The 17,752-nt window shown below is 36.8% G+C and overlaps 1 protein-coding gene across 1 annotated transcript in view; it reads left to right on the top strand.

Annotated features, from left to right (window-relative positions):
- Positions 1-17,752, top strand: part of PCCA (propionyl-CoA carboxylase subunit alpha) — a 476,911-nt gene that overhangs the window by 206,751 nt on the left and 252,408 nt on the right. Inside the window, exons 13-16 of the mRNA XM_059721102.1 lie at positions 5,530-5,673; positions 6,847-6,921; positions 12,201-12,269; positions 13,164-13,239. Of these exons, the coding sequence (XP_059577085.1) occupies positions 5,530-5,673; positions 6,847-6,921; positions 12,201-12,269; positions 13,164-13,239 (364 nt within the window). The remainder of the gene's footprint in view (positions 1-5,529; positions 5,674-6,846; positions 6,922-12,200; positions 12,270-13,163; positions 13,240-17,752) is intronic.

The raw sequence follows: 17,752 nt of genomic DNA, 5'->3' as shown, positions 1-17,752 counted from the left end.
CCTTATCCAGGTGGTGAGTAACTTGGTTGTAGAAGGAGATAAGGTTAGTCAGACATGACCTACCCGTGATATCATGCTGGTTGTTGTTCAGAATGTTGCCTTCTTCTAGCTTATCACATGTAGACTCCTTGAGAAATTTTTTTGGGATTTTTCCTGGGATTAAGGTCAGGCTGATTGGCCTGTGGTTCCCTGGGCCCTCTCTCCTCCTCTTCTTGAAGAAGGGCATAGCATTGGCCTTCTTCCAGTCATGTGGGACCTCTCCTGAGTGCCACGAATTCTCAAAGAGGTTTGCCAGCAGTCATCCAGTGACTTTGGCTAGTTCATTCAGGACTCTCGGATGAAGTCCATCTGGTTCTGCTGACTTATAGATATCCAGCCTCTCTAGCTGTTCTTTCACCAGCTCTACATTGACTGTTGGTAGGTGATCATCCCTATTGTGACTATTCTGTGTCATATATGCATTCGGCGAACTATCACTCTTAGACTGGTGGAATACAGATGTGAAGTACTCATTCAGGAGTTCAGTTTTCTATTTGGTGTCGGTGATCAGATGTCCAGATGCACTGAGCAGTGGTGCTATGTTTTCACTGATTTTCCTCCTGTTACCTATGTAATTGAATTCAAATGATAGTAATAGATCCATAAATTCAAATGATCCGTGATTCAATGATCCATTGAATTCAGATAATAGAAATAGAGGCTCTAACCCTAAGTTCCTCTGACAAATACTAAAATAAAATCTGAAAGAAACAGCAACCTTTATCTTATGATAATACTGTGTAGCCTGGCAATACAAAGAATTGCTTGCATTCTCATTTACTGTGTACATCACACCAAATAATATGTTCTTCTTCAGATACTTCCTGAAAGACTGTTTTTTTGCCATGTGTTGTGAAGGCCCAGATTTGGTTTTCTGTGAATCATGGAAGCATATTCTAAAAGAAAGAACTCTTTCACTGGAGGTGCTTTATTAGTTAACTGCTCTTTTAATACTGAGGGGAGGTCTAGCTGAAGTGTCTTGGGTTATCTCAGCTCTGGCAACGAAGTTATGACCTCACATAGCTATTTTCAGTATGTGACCTAGCTCATCAGCTGCTGTAGATGGGCATAGTTCTGTTGAACCCATATTGGTTTAAACCATCTGATGAGCTGATCCTCACACTACTACCCTTTAACTTAATAAGGCATTTTGAGATACATTTTGTATGAAAGGTGCCATGTGTTTAAAAAAAAAAAAAAAAAAAGCAAAAAAAAAAAGCTGCATTTCAAGAAGTGTAACGCTATAGATGAGACCAAGTCTCAAAAGCAACTGCATAAAAGTAGCATGAACAGTCAGGACACTTATATACATAACTGTAGAAATGCAGAAGGATCTCTATTTCTCCAAAATAGAAGGCATAAGTTACTGAAATAAAAGCACCAGTAGATTTGGTAATTATTAGTCCATGATATATTCTGTAAAATTGTGTTTTTGGCTAGTGAAAATGTTATGGTATCAAGGAGACTCTAGAGGGTAAGGGGTAAATCATATGATTTTTTTAAACTGTACCTTATGTTTAAAGTTTGATTGTAAAAGGACATATGACATGGTAGGAAGAATGGTATGTGCTATTTTTCTTAGCCCACTGAACTTCAGGCTTTTGTGGCTGCTGGTGTTCTGTTCAAACAGTTCATTTAACTTGCTTGGAACTTCATATATTTGAACACACAGCATGGGTGTGGTGTACTAGAGAATGTTTAGTGATGGGGCAAGCATCTTCTTAGAAAAATGAAAAAGTGTATGCCCTGAAAATATGCCATTATGGGTAAGGGGAGCTACCATTAGTATTCCAGCTCTTCACTGGAATTGTTCATAAAAGTTACTGATTGTTTCTGACTGCTGTCTAGGTTCTGTTTAATTGGGTCCTAAGGGGATTGAGGTAGGTGCAGTTTGGGTGCCAGAGCAGTTGACCAGAAACTAATTTTGCCATGAGAATCCATGGTCTGCTGCTTGTTGGTTTGTAATTTTGGCCAGGACACTTTATCTCTTTGTGTCTGCTTTCCCATCTGCAAACTGGCACTGTGTTGCCCCCCCCTTTTCTCCCCATAGCAGTTGTGAAGTATGTCAGTGCACTTGTTGTCTCTGAGGGACAGATTGCTGCGATTCCTCCTCTTCAGCTACCTGAAAACTACTTCTCCTTTATTGCCACTGGTGGGTACAATATGCAACCTTTTGTGGAGAGAGACATACAAATAGAAAGACTAAGTAACAACCTCAGATATATATAGGTCCTGGAATTGGGAAATAAGTGAAACTTCTTAAGCAGATGCATTTCATACTTCACTAGGTGGAAGTGAGAGCTTATTTCTCACTGCGAATAGCTTATGGTGAAATTTGCTGTATTGACAGTAAATGCAGTGTCTTGGGTGGGTATATATGTTGAATGTTCATTGTTGACAAATATATTTTCTTGTCCTGCCGATAATGAGGTCATTTGCCTTGTTATACCTATCACCTGTAGATTACTGAGGCCATATCTAATTTTACTGTTTGTGTTAAGGGCAGAGATGATGTGGTAAATAATATTTATGTGAGAGTGGGAAAATTCACACCAGTACCTCTTGCCTCATTGACTGAAGTTTCACTGGAGATATCCAAGTGCAGCCTTGGGCTAAAACAGCTGATCACTGTGAAATGTGATATAACTCCTTTCATGAGTCTATTTAAATAAGCTTTATTACAAAAAAAAAATAAAGCTTTGATTTAGCAGCCTTAATATGAGGAGGAAGTGAGGAGAGAAAGGAGTAAAATTTGGTAGGGGAAAATTTAAAAAAAAGGTAAGCATATTACAAGCAGGAAATCAGAATAGAATTCTGAAAAGGAGAGAATAAAAGTTAAATAATTTAAGGGACAAAAACAAAAAAGAGAAAATATTACATTAAAGGAGAAATTCTCTTTAAAAACAAGCTACCAAACAATAAAAACTCTTCAGTACAAAACTAATTGTCATTTAGTGAATAACCATACACCTGTACGAGGCCCTTCCAGTGCTAGAAAAAAAAAGATATATCAGCTTTCTATTTGCTGGCCAGTTGCATAGTATGGATCTCTCCCCAACAAAGATAGGAGACTTAAGTTCAGATACTGCAGTGGATCCTTGCAGCCTCTCAGAATCTGCAGGGTCAGGATCATAATTTGTTGGACAGAATAGAGTAGTTCCATTTTATTTGTAATGTACTTTTGGACTGTGTGCATCAAAATCTGTATAATGCTATTTTTTCCAATAAACAGAAATGCTAAATGCTGAAACAAAAGGTTCGTTAACTATTTTAAACTGAGACATTTAATTAACTTAAAATGTAGAAGATGCATCTCAATTTCCCATCTTACCTTAGTGATTTATATTTTGGAGATCTTACAGGGGCTTTTAATTTGATAAAAGAATATTTAATGATACATTACTAATAACATAAAGTATCTAAATAATGCCCAATATGTATGTATGTATGTATGTATAATGAGAGTTTGCTTGCCATATTGTGTTAAGAAATACCATTTTCTGTACAAACACAAAGGGAGTATTTTGAAACAACATATGATAATATTGACCAAGTCAAAGATCTTTATTGAAGGGTAGACTGAATAAATGTTTGTGAGTCTTAAGAACCAAACAACAAAAATATTTTTTATTTCCAGAAACATTCCATCCTATTTTGATCATCAACATTAAAGCAGAAATTCACAATGAAGCTAGTGTATCTGGAATGCCGATTGTAATCCAAGAAAAATAATGATATAGTTAAGTAGCAAAAATCCCTTTTGTACAAAGGAAATGTCAGATTGTAGTTATTTTTGAGTATTATAATTCTAAACGTGTTCAAAAGTGGAAGGTATATTTTTAATATTAAAATTTTTAACTGAGGGAACAAATGTTGCCTAAATAATTGAGACGTGATAACTAACTTTTTTAATAAAATCAAGTTTTAATAGAAATTGAATTGCTTCAATTTAACACTGCAGGTTAGATACTGAATTGTTACATAGATTCTCCAAATACTGTTATTAAGTTTGACATACTGGAGACTATCATATGTTAGGTAAAATCAAGATTGAATCCCAAAGGTACATCCTTAAACTGCATAATCAGATTCCCATTTCAATGTCACACTTATCCTTCAAAGAATAGGTGCTTATTTCAGTGATGATTTGTCATTAAAATTATGTCAAAACGTCTTAAAATGTTGTTGAAACTATAAACAAACTCACAGCACACACAGGGCTAATTATGGATGCCATCTGTTTATTTTTACAAAGCTATTTTTTTAAAGACCACTACATCTTCTCATTCTGATAAGACATAAGATTATTATAATGACTAAATGTTTTCATTCAATTAGTGTACTTGAAGTAAGGAAGACAACTGGTTTGTTCACTGACCTTTTCCTGTGTCATAAAATTTATGTAATATGACATCTTATGATAGAGAAACCATTGGGAAGTGGATTTCTTAAGATATTTGACTCCTACAACAAAACCATTTTATAATAAGAATGACAGTTCTGTCATCATTTTTGCCTGAGAAGTTTTAACATTCTCAATGTGTGTACTACATGGTAATAAATTGTGTATCTTAAGTTGTGTGCATTTGGTAGGGACATAACCAGTCTTATGTTGCTTTTATTTCACAACTTGCTTCAAAATGACTAGTTAAAGTTTGCTATAAAAACCAATAAGCCTCTTTAGTACATGTCTGCATATTGTACGTGGGTCTATGTGTGTGCTTGTCCACAAATACATGCTTTAGTGTGAACAATGGGTATTCCCATGACAGCATCATCCAAAGCCGTTAGCTGCAATTTGCTGAGAGAGCAGAGTGACTCTACTGGTCCAGCCCAGCTATTGTGCATGCTAAGCATTACACAGATAAGTCTGGAGGGAAAAAAAACTGAAGGATCCATCTGCTCATTTCTGCTACACTGCGCTGATGTAAGATTACGCTAATCTGGTTACTTGTCAGGACAGGTTAGTGAAAGCAGGCGAATGGGTGAGATTTAGGGTAGACTAGTTCTATGGAAAATCATAAGCTGCTCCTGTACATGCCATGTTAAGTGTAGCAGAATAGGTTGATCATCAGCTACTTTGAAGATTTCAATTAAAATGTGATATATTGGTAGGTTAAAAATATGAGCCTTCTTAAAAAAACAAAAACAACCCCCCCTAAAAAATCTTGTTAACAAACAAAAACTAACACATTTTGCAACAACTTAAATGTTGTTAAAAGAAAAAACCGTTTCTGTGTTCTCTACAGTTTTGCTTTTACGTTTTGTATTTTGTTATCATGTTTTGCTAATTTATTTAGCAAGATGGTTATTGTTGTGCATGGGTACAGTCTTCTCTTTTCTTCTCTTGCATCAGGGGAAAAAACCTTAAAGTTGACAATTATTCTCTGCCCCATTTTGGCTTGTATTATTTTCATTTGTCTGTTACTTGTTTATGGTGTTTTTTGGTTGTTTTTGTTACCTACTGATTGACAGTTCTTGACCTTGCAGGTTGAACATCCCGTCACAGAATGCATTACCGGGCTGGACCTAGTCCAAGAAATGATCCGTGTTGCTAAGGGTTACCCTCTCAGGCACAAACAAGCTGATATTCTCATCAATGGCTGGGCAGTTGAATGTCGAGTTTATGCTGAGGTAAAATCAGTGGTAATGGATGGAAGACTGGGTGGTTGTTTGTAGAACACATAATACTCAGGTGTAGATGGACACCAAGGTGAGATCAAGGTTTATAACCTGAGCTTGATTGATTGTATGTAATACAGTGAAAAGAAGTGTTGTGTAGAATTTTTATTCCATATTTTAAAAGGAGAAATAAACCCCAAATTATTTCCATATACATTTTTAGAGGAAACTAGAACTCTTGTAGTAAGACAAACAAATGGTTGTAATTTCAAAGGAAGTTTACTCTGAATTTTCAGTCACATATGATGTTTTGGCTGTATTTTGCTTACTGTTAGACTATTAACTAGTATATCATTTTTGCTTACCTCAATATTTCACTTGTTTCTTTTTAGCGTGAAAAGATATTTGGCTAAAATATTGTAAGCCACCAAACTTTTTATGGTACTGATCCATTTGATACTTGGTAAAGAGTTCATGAAGAACGTTAGGTCTTTTCCAGCTACATTTGTTTCATAGGTTAAACTTTGAAACAGAATCCAGAATTTAAAGTGGTTGTTTACATTTGTGTTATGACTCCCTATAATAGTAATAAATATTCTTGAGCATGGCTAAGATATGGTATCTAAACACAGAAACTGTTTTGCCACAAGTATATTGTCCATTTGCAACAGAATTCAATATCTTGATAAGTCTGCAGTGATATTATATTATAGAGAGATTTGGAAAGAAACTAAAGTAATTTGACTTCCATGGGGAATTGGGTGCCTGTGAGAGCTGCCCTTCATGTCTTTAAATATCTATGTTCTGCCCTCCCTCTGATTCCACTCTTATTCCTCTGTATCCCCTCCCAAACCAAAAAAATGGGTAATGGGGATGGAGAATGAAGATTCAATATCTTTTATATCTTAATGAAATAGTTTATTTATGAGGTAGGACTACTTTTTCCCTGCTTTAATAACTGTACTACAGGAGATGAGATTTAAAAGAAAATTTCCAATTTGTTGTTGGAAAAAGGAAAAGCATAGCCCAAAATAAGGGATTTTGAAAATAAAAAGCATCAGTCTTAAGCAGAAATGGTAAAAGCTATTAATTTTCCAACTTTTTAATTTTTTTCTGTGTGTTTATCTCTCCTTGTGTGCTTATTGCTGTAAATTAATTTTTTCTTATATTTGAACTTTATTTCAGGATCCCTATAAATCTTTTGGCCTCCCATCTATTGGTAAACTGTCGCAGTACCAAGAACCATTGCATGTGCCCAATGTAAGTAATAGGGTCTGAGTTTTCATACATACACAGCACTATGGATCTCATTTACTTTGTTGGGAGTTGCAGCTGCTTGGCAGCTTTCAAAATTGGGCCCCTAGCTTTTATTTTTTATTGCTGTCACTTTTAAGGAGCTCATGCTATTCATTTCTGCTCATTTAGATTAAGGTACAAAAAATACAGTGCTAAATTTGATATGAACATTTTATCCCAAATGCGCATCAAACTAAACAACAAAATGTTGTTCTGTTGAAGTATTCTTGGATTTTATTTCTTGAAGTGTAATCCTTTCAAACAAGGCTTAGACTTAAATATCCTGTAGAGCAAATAGGATAATCAAATGTTGAATGAACTCTTTAACTGCAAAGAACAGTAGACTATACTGGAGAAGACAGACAGAGAAACTCTACTACTTGTTCTGCTTCATAGCCTTTAAAGAGCAAATGCTATTTGCTACAGTTGAAGAAAAGTGATTATTATACATTGCACTATGTAGTCTAACTATGCAGAATGGCTGTTTAACAAACAGTTTTGTGCTGCATGAAAAGAACAAGGACATTGTCTTTCTGTATAATCAAGGTAGTCAACGTAATAAGTGCATATATATATGACACTGTCGGCTAGTGGAATGACAAGGCTGTACCATCTGTGAATATGACTTATTCTGATTACTTGCATGGAAAACAGTGGAGGATTACAGGAGGAATCCTAAATTTGGTGATGTTATTGGATATATGATTTATTTCACTTCTTAAATTGTTTTTGCTCATATGCTTTCTAAAGGGACCTGACCCTTTCTGGTTGCCAAGGCTTCATGCTGTGTTCAAAGCCTGAAAGCAGAAAAAATTGTAAAGGCTTAACAGGCATTACGTGACATTAAGTAGAAGATAAGAAAAATGAGTATCATAGGATGTATCCAAACTTTTTTAATGAAACAAAGAGTGTATTAAATAAGAATTTATAATGATTACTCTAGTGGTTGTTAGAAGTTTTCACCATGTTGTAATAGCTAACAGGATGTCAAACATTTTGCCCTTGCAAGTTTTTGCAATTTGCAATTTTCCAAACGTGAGACCTGTTGAAAGTACAAGTGATAATGGACAAACTCTACCCCCTACAGTCTTTGTCCCACCAAATCTTTCTTCAATTAATGCTGCAGCAGGAGTTTTATGTAATAACATTTGCGCTTGTGAGCCATCCATACAAAGAAAAAACAATTAAAATGCCTTAAATGTTCTGCTTACTGCTGTTATTTGCTTGTGTGAATGTTGCATGTCAGCTAAATGGACCACGGAATAGATAAAGTGATTGGGTGCAAGAGAGTGCACACTAAGCTTTGTCTATCATTATTGCTGGGAGCAATCAAATTGATGCCAGCAGGACAGTAGACGCGTTGACAGCTGTAATTATGTATCTCCATGGTGATCACTTTTGGCCTGTCATGGAGGCCCACGAGTCCCCTCCCTTGCAAGCATTTAATCAGATTGGGCTGTCACTTGTCAGGTAGACAGGGCGGGCTGGGAGTTGTGCTTAGGGGGAGAGGTGAATTGAAAATGAAGGGTGGGAGATGCCTGATAGCTTCACGTGGCCCATCATGGTACTGAAGAAAGAAATTTTAATTATGCTGGAGGCTTCAGAGCAATGGTTTGAGAAGCTCATACAGAGTGGCTGTGCTGTTTTCTTTCTGTTTACTCCTATTGTCTTATTAAAATTACAACAGCTATTTTCATTGGAAAACCATATTTTGGCTATTTCTTCTTTTATAAGAACAGATAATCTTCAATACCCAAAATTAATTTGCCTTCTGAGAATGCAACTGATTTAAGAGCAAAAATTGATTTTATTGAAAAAATTTAATATTTCATTGAAGCTGTTGGTCTCTTTTCATTTCTTTAATAAACACTTGTTTTCAGAATGTAATAAGTTGTCTGTAAAAATTGGCCCCAAGCTGAAATTTGGCATAACAGTCTCAGCCTAGGAGTAGAGCTTTCCAAATAAGATTTAAATTGGTTTGTCTATTTTTGTTTTCAGGTTAGAGGAGTTAAGTTTTTCAGTGACATAAATGTGTGTTTCGGGATGAGAACTTAAGGAGATTAGAAAAACAGGGGCCATGGAGGCACCAACATTTATTTGATGTTGTACACTAAAAATTAATCTATTGGCTTTAATATATTTTTAAGAATTTGCAGCTGTTAGTTTAGAATTGATTATTAGTGTATATGTAGGCTTAAAAATTATAGTGATGCTAAAAAGAGGTAGTTGCAAAAAAGCAAGTATCAAGATAGCAAGTATACAAATTTACTGTTCATGTTCAGTGTAGGAAATATGTTCCTTTGCACCTGGCATACACCTGAAGAGTCAGCACCATTCTTGGCTAATAGGATCAACAATCTATTCTCTTATGCTCCCCAAGATTGGTCCCTTAAGTCCTGATACTGTTTAAAACAAACAAACAACACCTCCCCCCCCCCCCCCCCAAAAAAAAAAAAATTGTGCTTGATCAGAAGCCTATGTTCATAAAGCAGTGGGAGCTCATGGACCTGCAGCTTATTGTAGGATTGGAAATGATAGGTTTTTTTCAGAGCACCTAACACCGTAGCATAATAATGCACAATGGCACCAGAGTACAGCACTATTATAGCTGTTTTGGTTTATAACACCATTGATTTTGGGGCTAGTAAAAGATCTTGAACTGTATATTCTGTTTAGTTTTCGTTTTTGCTGAGACAGGGAAACATTAAGTAAAAGTAATGCAGATGCTCTAATAAGAGCTATTATTATCTGTCAATCTTAAATGCATTACAGGAAAGATCTTTTGAATTAAGATGACTTTTTTATCTAATTTTCACTAAGTTTGGTTACCCTTTATTTGGTCAGTTAGCCACTGTTATTGTACTTCTGAAAAACCTACGTGCAACAAGGGTAACTAAAATTGTAAATATATTTCTTTTCTAAAGTAGGTTTGTTGTTTTAATTTAATTTGCCTGCGTTTGTTTTATGAAGATTACATTTTGGAAGGAATAGTAACTTTTATTATTTATAATGGGACCTCAGATAATTTGCATAATTTTATGAAATTATACAGTAATTTTTAAAGAACTTATTATTTTTGCACTTAGTATTCCTTCAGTATACTGCCCTTTTAAATGTAGTATAGAGTATGTGTATACATATTGTGTGTGTACACATGGCATGTGTATTGATCATACCTAATATATATACACACCTTCATTTATACTCTAACACCACATGGCATTTATATATCACTTGTCATTTCCAAAACACCATAGAGATATCAAATAATACTTACAGTAGTCTTGTGATATATATGTCTTGTGTGTGTGTGTGTGTGTGTGTGTGTATATATCTCACAAGACTACTGTAAGTATTAATTACTTGATATCTCTATGGTGTTTTGGAAATGACAAGTCATAGATAAATCCCATGTGGTGTTAGAGTATAAATGAAGGTGTATACATTTCTATTGTTTACATGTCTATATATACTGTACAGAAAAGCAATGTACCATGTGCAACAAATGTGTACTATAAGTAAGAGGAACTTAACTCACTTTTATTTGAATGTGTGAATAAATTCGCTTAGATATTTATATATAGATATCTATATATAGATCTATATCTGTGTGTGTGTGTGTGTGTGTGTGTGTGTGTGTGTGTGTGTGTGTGTGTGTGTGTGTTAAAGGAGGGGGGATAGAGTGGAAGCTCCAAGCATGGGAATCAGGAAGTAATTTGCTTGTTTCTGTGTTACCTTGCTTTGCCTAAATTACTTTCTCATCTGTAAAATGGGGATAATAATGTCCTTCCTCCCTCAGAGTTGTGCTAAGAGGTCTAATTCATTGCATCTAAAACACCTTGAAGTTTGTTGTAATAAAGGTTCTATAGAATTGCAGCAGCAAATGTTTTAGACATATAGGAATGTTTATATAATTAGAATATTTAAGAAGTATATTATTATGTAATAAAACCCTGCCAGAATGCAGTTTGCAGTGAAGAAACAGAATAAACCTATTTAGAGTATCTTTTATGTCATTTGGATAATAAAGTCATCATCATGCCCTCATGTGGATTCTGTAGACAAGAGGTTCTACATATGGTCCCTTGATAATTGCCTAAATTAAAATATTAAAGGCCTAACAGCCGTTGTGTTGACCTTTTTCTGCCTTGCTGCAGACAGATGAGCTGCTGTTTATTAGAAAGGTTGCTTCCCACAGGTGAAGATTTAAGTGAGTTTCTAGGCTGCTTCTCTCCCACCTTTTTTAGATTGTAGTATATCAAAGTCCTACTGTTTCAATAGTTTTGATCAGATTCTTCTATCCTGAAGATGTGGGATGCATTTATCACTCTTGAATTATTTGGATTAGGGTTTTTTTTTTAAATGCTTCAAATTCCAAAGCTCAACAGCAACAATTTAATAAATATTTATTTCCCAGATATTGCTCATTTAAAAAGTTTTAGATGGCTAACCTCAATGCCATACTGATGAAATCAAACTGAGAGATGAAAACACGAATCAGCAATATAGTAACTTGTTGGTTGGTTAACAGCAATCAGTTTCTTCAAAATAATTTTTTGAACTTGTGCTGTTTTCGTCCATGGAATTTGCAGAATCAGATCTTTAATTGGGACAGTGTCCTTACAAAGCAAAGCCATGGGAAAAGCTGTGTAAACATTAAAGCCTCAGGGGAACAGAAGCAACAGAAAAAAAATGTTTTACAGTGGAGAGGGTGAGGCAGAAATGGAAAGTGTTACCGACATGAAAGCCACAAGACCAGTATTCCTATAGAGCTGATAAGCAGAGTTCCAAAGTTCCTGCAACTTAGTTATGTCCCCCCTGGGACCCTCAAAAGGGTGACAAGGGACTACAAGGAATGTGATTGCATACATACTTAGAAAGGATGTGATTACAAGGGGTATCTTTCATGCAGGGTGTCAGTTGGAGGACTAATTACAACTGTATTTTATTACAATGATTAAGTCAGAGTTGGAAGTAGTAGGAGTTCAAATTTAGAGTTGTATAGCACAATATAAATTACTAAGTTTAAAGTTGCATTTGTATTTTCTTTGAAGGAGTACAAAAACATTTTACATACAAGAGAGATGGTATTTCAGCTTTCTGTGAAAAAGAATGTTTTAATTTATCTTGTGAGATTTCTCATGTTTAAAAGTGCCAGATATATTTTCTGTCTGAGGCCAAAATACAGAATGCGGTGTTCTTCAGTGTAAAATTATTAAATTATTTTTGTACCTTTTTTGAAGGTACGTGTTGACAGCGGCATACAGCAAGGAAGTGATATTAGCATTTATTATGATCCCATGATCTCAAAAGTAAGTTGATTGTTTTTATTATGTTCAAAAACTATACAATACTTATTTTAGATATACTTTTTAAAAATGAAACAAATTTTTATGTTTCATGATGAGCCAGTATTTCAAAGCTGCTGGAAATGATATGCCTAGAGGGAACATGAAAGAGTTTAGAAGCAGGTGGGTGAAAGAGGAAACTTAATACATCAGATCTAAATAGAAATTCATTTACCCTTTGACATGTTTTCCATGATTATTCTTGCTATGTTTTCTGATTACCAAAAGCATTTTAATTTAAACAAGGGCCTGCAGTCTTAGACTTACGTGTTTTTAGTAGGTTTTTTTCTGTTTCATCTTCTGGTGCACTTTCAGGTCTGTAATCCCAACAAAGTATCTGTGTTAATTAGGAGTTAAGGTTGAGAGTACCTATCATTAATTTAGTGCTATTAGGAAATTATATTTAGTGTGTTGGACAGTAAAAACTTATGTAAAAACCAAACATTTGTAAGGATGAAAATTAATTATGGGATGGAAATCAATTTATGAGAGAACCAAACATTTATAAGAATGAAAATTACAGCCAGAGTTCTTGTTACTACTTGAACTTGTGTTTCTCTAAAAAGAACAGAAATGTGGGTCTAGGTACTTCTGAGTTGGACAAGAAAAACACCCCCCCCCCCCCAGACAAACAAACCCCCCTTGTCTCCTCCTCTGAATCCAAGAGGTCTTTTCCTGGTATTATTTTGGGGAAGGGTTTAAAGGAAAGGCATAGTAATAGGTGTGATTTCTGTAAATGAAAAACCTGTATGCAAGACTGGTGATTTTTTTTCCCCTCAAGAAATTTATCAGAATAAGTGGGGAGGAAAAGAAAAACAATCTAATTCTTGTAGTTAACTTAAATACTTTTGTTTTTAGCTAGTTACTTATGGCTCTAATAGAGCTGAAGCATTGCAAAGAATGGAAGAGGCTCTGGACAATTACGTAATTCGAGGTAACTATAGAAATTTGGGTTCCTAGTGTGATAGGATGGCATCTATTTCAAGAAAACAGCTTGAAAATGTAGTAATTAGCAAATTGAGTAAAGTTCCTGCTTATTAAGTGCAAATTAAAATAGGAAAAGCTTGTGTTAATTAAGCTGAGAAGATGCATCAAATCTAAAAAGACTTAATTTTTTCTGCAGCATTTTTCGTTGAATTTAATTAATTAAATAATTACCTTACTTCCTTAAACTGATAAGAGCTCTCTCAAACTGATGATAGATCAGGCATTTATCATCTTGTGAAATAAAAAGACAAGTATTTATAAGAAATGTAATAACAGGCTCACATATTTTAATAAATCTGGGTTTTCAGTTGCAACTGTGTTGGTCTAAGAACCTAGGCAGGCAAGGTTCTTTGGGTAGATGTGATATCTCTTATTAGACAAGCTGAGTAGTTGGAAAAAGGTTCTTTGCCAGCTTTCGGGCACAGTCACCCTTCTTCAGGCATAGGGAGTCTGCTGTTCTGTGATCTTCTCCTTGGTGATTGCGCCCAAAAGCTGGCAAGGAACCTTTTTCCAACTACTTATTTGGTGTAATAAAAGATACCATGTCTACCCAAAGAACCTTGGCTGCATTAATAAATCTGCTGGATTCAGGTAGTACCACAGGCATGTATCTTGTATATTTTTCATTTAAAGATGGTGTTGAATACAGCTATATACAAGGTTATCCAATATTTAGAACCCCAGCTAAGAGTTAACATCCATTTTAGCTCTTTTATTTCTGGGTCTGCCTGTGAGAAGTTAAGGGATAAAGGTTGTAGCCATGTTGGTCTAAAAGCAAAAGCAGTCAGTGTGGTAGAGGTGATATCTTTTATTAGACCAACTACACAGTTGTGAAAAAAAGTCCTTATTTGCAAGCTTTTGGGCTCATGCGCCCTTCCCCAGGCAAAGGGGAATTCAAAGATTGTAAAATTTCTCCCAGGTAGAAATGAAACTTCATATTGCACAGAAGAGCTGGAGGATGGTATAAGTTCTTTGGGGTGGAAAAGTTCATTTTATGCAAATTAGGCTCATATAAAACTTGGAGCACTCTATTTACCTCAAAGGTGTCTGATCGCAAGCAGTATGTTGAATTTTGCTTCTTTCTTGTTAAGATGCTTCATATTTCACAGGAGGACTGGTGATGGAAAGCTTCTCCTGGGCAAGGATGTTCTGTTGTTGTGAGGCAGCTCTGCAAGTATGCAAATTTGGCTTGAAACAAAGGGCTGGAGCAGGGGTGTTAGCTTCCAGGTTTCAGGGTGTTGAATTTTGCTTCTTGTAAAATTATGAAGTTTTCATTGCAAAATGAGCCTAATTTGCAAAATGAGCCTAATTTGCATAAAATAAACTTTCCACACCAGAGAACTTATACCATCCTCCAGCTCTCCTGTGCAATATGAAGTGTCATTTCTACCTGGGATAAATTTTACAATCTTTGCACTCTCCTTACCTGGGGAAGGGCACGTGAGCTCGAAAGCTTATAAATAAAGATATTTTTTTTGCAACTATTTAGTTGGTCTAATAAAAGATATTGCTTCTACCACACTGACTATAAGAAGTTAATGCTCTTTCAGCTTCTTTGTGGGACAAGGAGGAGTTTGCCATGACTCTTGGCCACTTTCCTCTCTAAGATCTGGAGATTGAATCCACTGGGATGAGAAGATCTTTGCTTCTCACTCCCTGTTTTTTTTGTTTGTTCTTGAAACACAATCTTGACATGGGTGCAGGACTTTCTTTTTGTCTCTCAACCCTGAATACTTTCAGAAAAGAAGACTATGTGAGGGCGCCATTCTGATATGATCTCTAGTTTCCTCTTTAGCTAAGAGTGTGGCTGGCAGAGGAGATTCTTCTTCCCACTTGAGGTACAGGAATGGGAGAGTAATGGCTGAAGGTGTTTCTTTCGGGTTTTGTTTTTATTTTTGATCCCAGCTCTCCTGAGGGCTGGACAGTGGAGTACCAGGAGTGATAGAGAAAAGAGCTGGAACTGTAGAACAGATTGTCTAGGGGTGTGCTCACGTGAACAAATTATACAGTTAATGGGGAGAGGGAGACCTTACCTCAAATCATGTAATCTATACTGTTTCATGGGCAGGCTTGCGAGGTGGACAGAACTCAACCTGATATGGAGAAATGTAAAGTGCTCCATCCGGGGAGAAATAATCCACAACACAGGCTCGGTGGTGCTATGCTTGCCAGCACCACAACTGACTGAGACCTGGGTGTTGTGATAGACAACAAAATGAACATGAGCCACCAATGTGATGCTGTATCTGCCAGAGCTAATCAAATGCTGGCATGCATCTAGTGAGGCATCTTGAGTAGGGCTAAGGGTGTCATCCTCCCACTCTACTCAGCTTTGGTGAGACTGCAGCTGGAGTACTGCGTCCAGTTCTGGGCACCGCACTTCAGGAAGGATGTGGAGAAGTTCGAGAGAGTCCAAAGGAGGGCCACATGCATGACTAGAGGCTTTGAGACCAGGTCATTTGGGGAGAGGCTGAAAGACTTGAGACTGTTCAGCCTGGAGAAGAGAAGACTCAGAGGGGACTTGATGGTAGCCTATAAGTATATTAGGGGTGTACATCAGGGCTTCTGTTCACCAAGGCCTTCCAGGGGAGGACAAGAAATAATGGGTACAAACTGATTGAAGATTTCTTCAGGCTAGACATAAGACAAACTTCTTTACAAGTTGAATGCCGAGCATTTGGAAGAGGCTCCCCCCGGAGGTGTTACAGTCATGGACCCTGCTGATCTTCAAAAAGCATCTTGATGCCCATCTTGCTGGGGTCATCAGATCCCAGGAGTTTTTCCTGCCCAAGTGCAGGGGGGCTGGACCTGATGATTTGTAAGGTCCCTTCCAGCCCCCTAACAACTAGAAATTATGTCTGGTCTGTCATCTGATAAAAGAAAGCTAAACTTGGGCAGTTTACCCTTAAATGAAACAATTTCCTAAATGACCATGTTACAAATGATTATCTAATATTTTATGCATACAATACAGTCCTAGTAAGGGTTGAGGGCAGAAGCCCAGCATTCATTCTTCCTAGCATCATACTATCTTTACAGGCTACAGAGCAATGCTCTTGCCTGCTTGCTTCCTCATGTGGCTTCAAAGCTCTTGCATTCCATTCTGCCCAGTGGCCCAGCTTTTTCAAAAGGCAGGCTGGAGAGTGTTGTCTCCTAGTCTATTTTGTAGTGTGCTGGTTAAGGGTTCTTTGCCTTGGGTGGACATATATCATACCATATTTACTTGATTCTAAGACCAGGTTCCCCCTGTTTTACATAGGTGGGGAACCCTCATCTTATAATTGAGTATGGGGGGAAGGCAGGAAGCTGCTGCGGCTTGGGCTCTAGCTTTGATCTGGCGTTGGGGTTGTAGCTGCAGCTGCTACCTGTTCCCCCCCTACCCCCTCCAAACCCCACACCCACTGCCTCTGCTCCCCACCATCTCCCCACTGCAGCCTCTTCTCCCCATCTCACCCTATACAGTGTTGCCAGCCTTGGCCATTTTCAAGGGGCCTCGGCCAAGGTGCAGTATTATGGCTTAGCAGAAGGCCCCAAGCCTGTTTCTGACTGACTCTAATGTGAACCTTTGCAGATGTGACAACTAGTTTGGTCAACAAAGTAAAGGAAGCCATCCACATGTCTAACTAAACCAGTAATGATATACAGTTGTTAAACAAAGCACAAGGCCTGGGAAGCGACATTATCAGGGAAGGCCATACATAAAGTAATACAAATATACTATATTGTAGCTTTATCTTAAAATATTAATAGCACTAATAAATAATAGTGGTAGTGATGTAGCTGAAAGTATTAGATGTTATTTTGCTATAACAGATGTTAAGGTGCTTAGATAATGTGTAAAAACAAAATGGCATTGTCAGAGAATACCATAAAATAAGGTAAAGAGGAAACAGGATAGTGTTGTACAGAATTCTATGATGGTAAAGGAAAAAAGATAAAAAACTCTCCCTTTTACTTTCCTAAGGATATAAATCCCAGCTAACTGACATCTTCCAAGTCCACAAGAGATCTGGTTCAGTCCAGTTCCAAAAGTTTGAGTCAAACAAAGAAATTTAAATAAACCTAATCGGAGATCATTTATTAGAATATTAGAATCAGACATCTATAAATATGGACTATAGGCTGGGGGGACTATTAGAGAACTCAGCAAATTCAAAGAAGACCTACTGCCAACCTGTGTTCCACTCTTCTCTCACCTCCTGAGTCTCCCCAGCCAGGTTGTTATGTTGTGATGTCACAGGTAGTCAGACAGACTTACAAATAAATGTTTGTTTTTGTGCTTTGAAGTGCAAACAAATAAAAAGGTCAGACTGTAGACCTTTTTTACTTCTTTTATCAGTAGTCAACCTACAAGGTTACCTGTAAACTGGGTAACAGCCCATGGGGGACTGGTGCCTCCTGACTTTGGGGGGGCATCAGGAGGGCATGACTGTGAGGGAGTCACCCAGCAGCCAGCCAGT

The sequence above is a fragment of the Alligator mississippiensis genome, chromosome 1 (genome assembly GCF_030867095.1).
Source record: "Alligator mississippiensis isolate rAllMis1 chromosome 1, rAllMis1, whole genome shotgun sequence".
Classification (NCBI taxonomy): Eukaryota; Metazoa; Chordata; order Crocodylia; family Alligatoridae; genus Alligator; species Alligator mississippiensis.
This window is presented reverse-complemented; position numbering and strand designations above follow the sequence as displayed.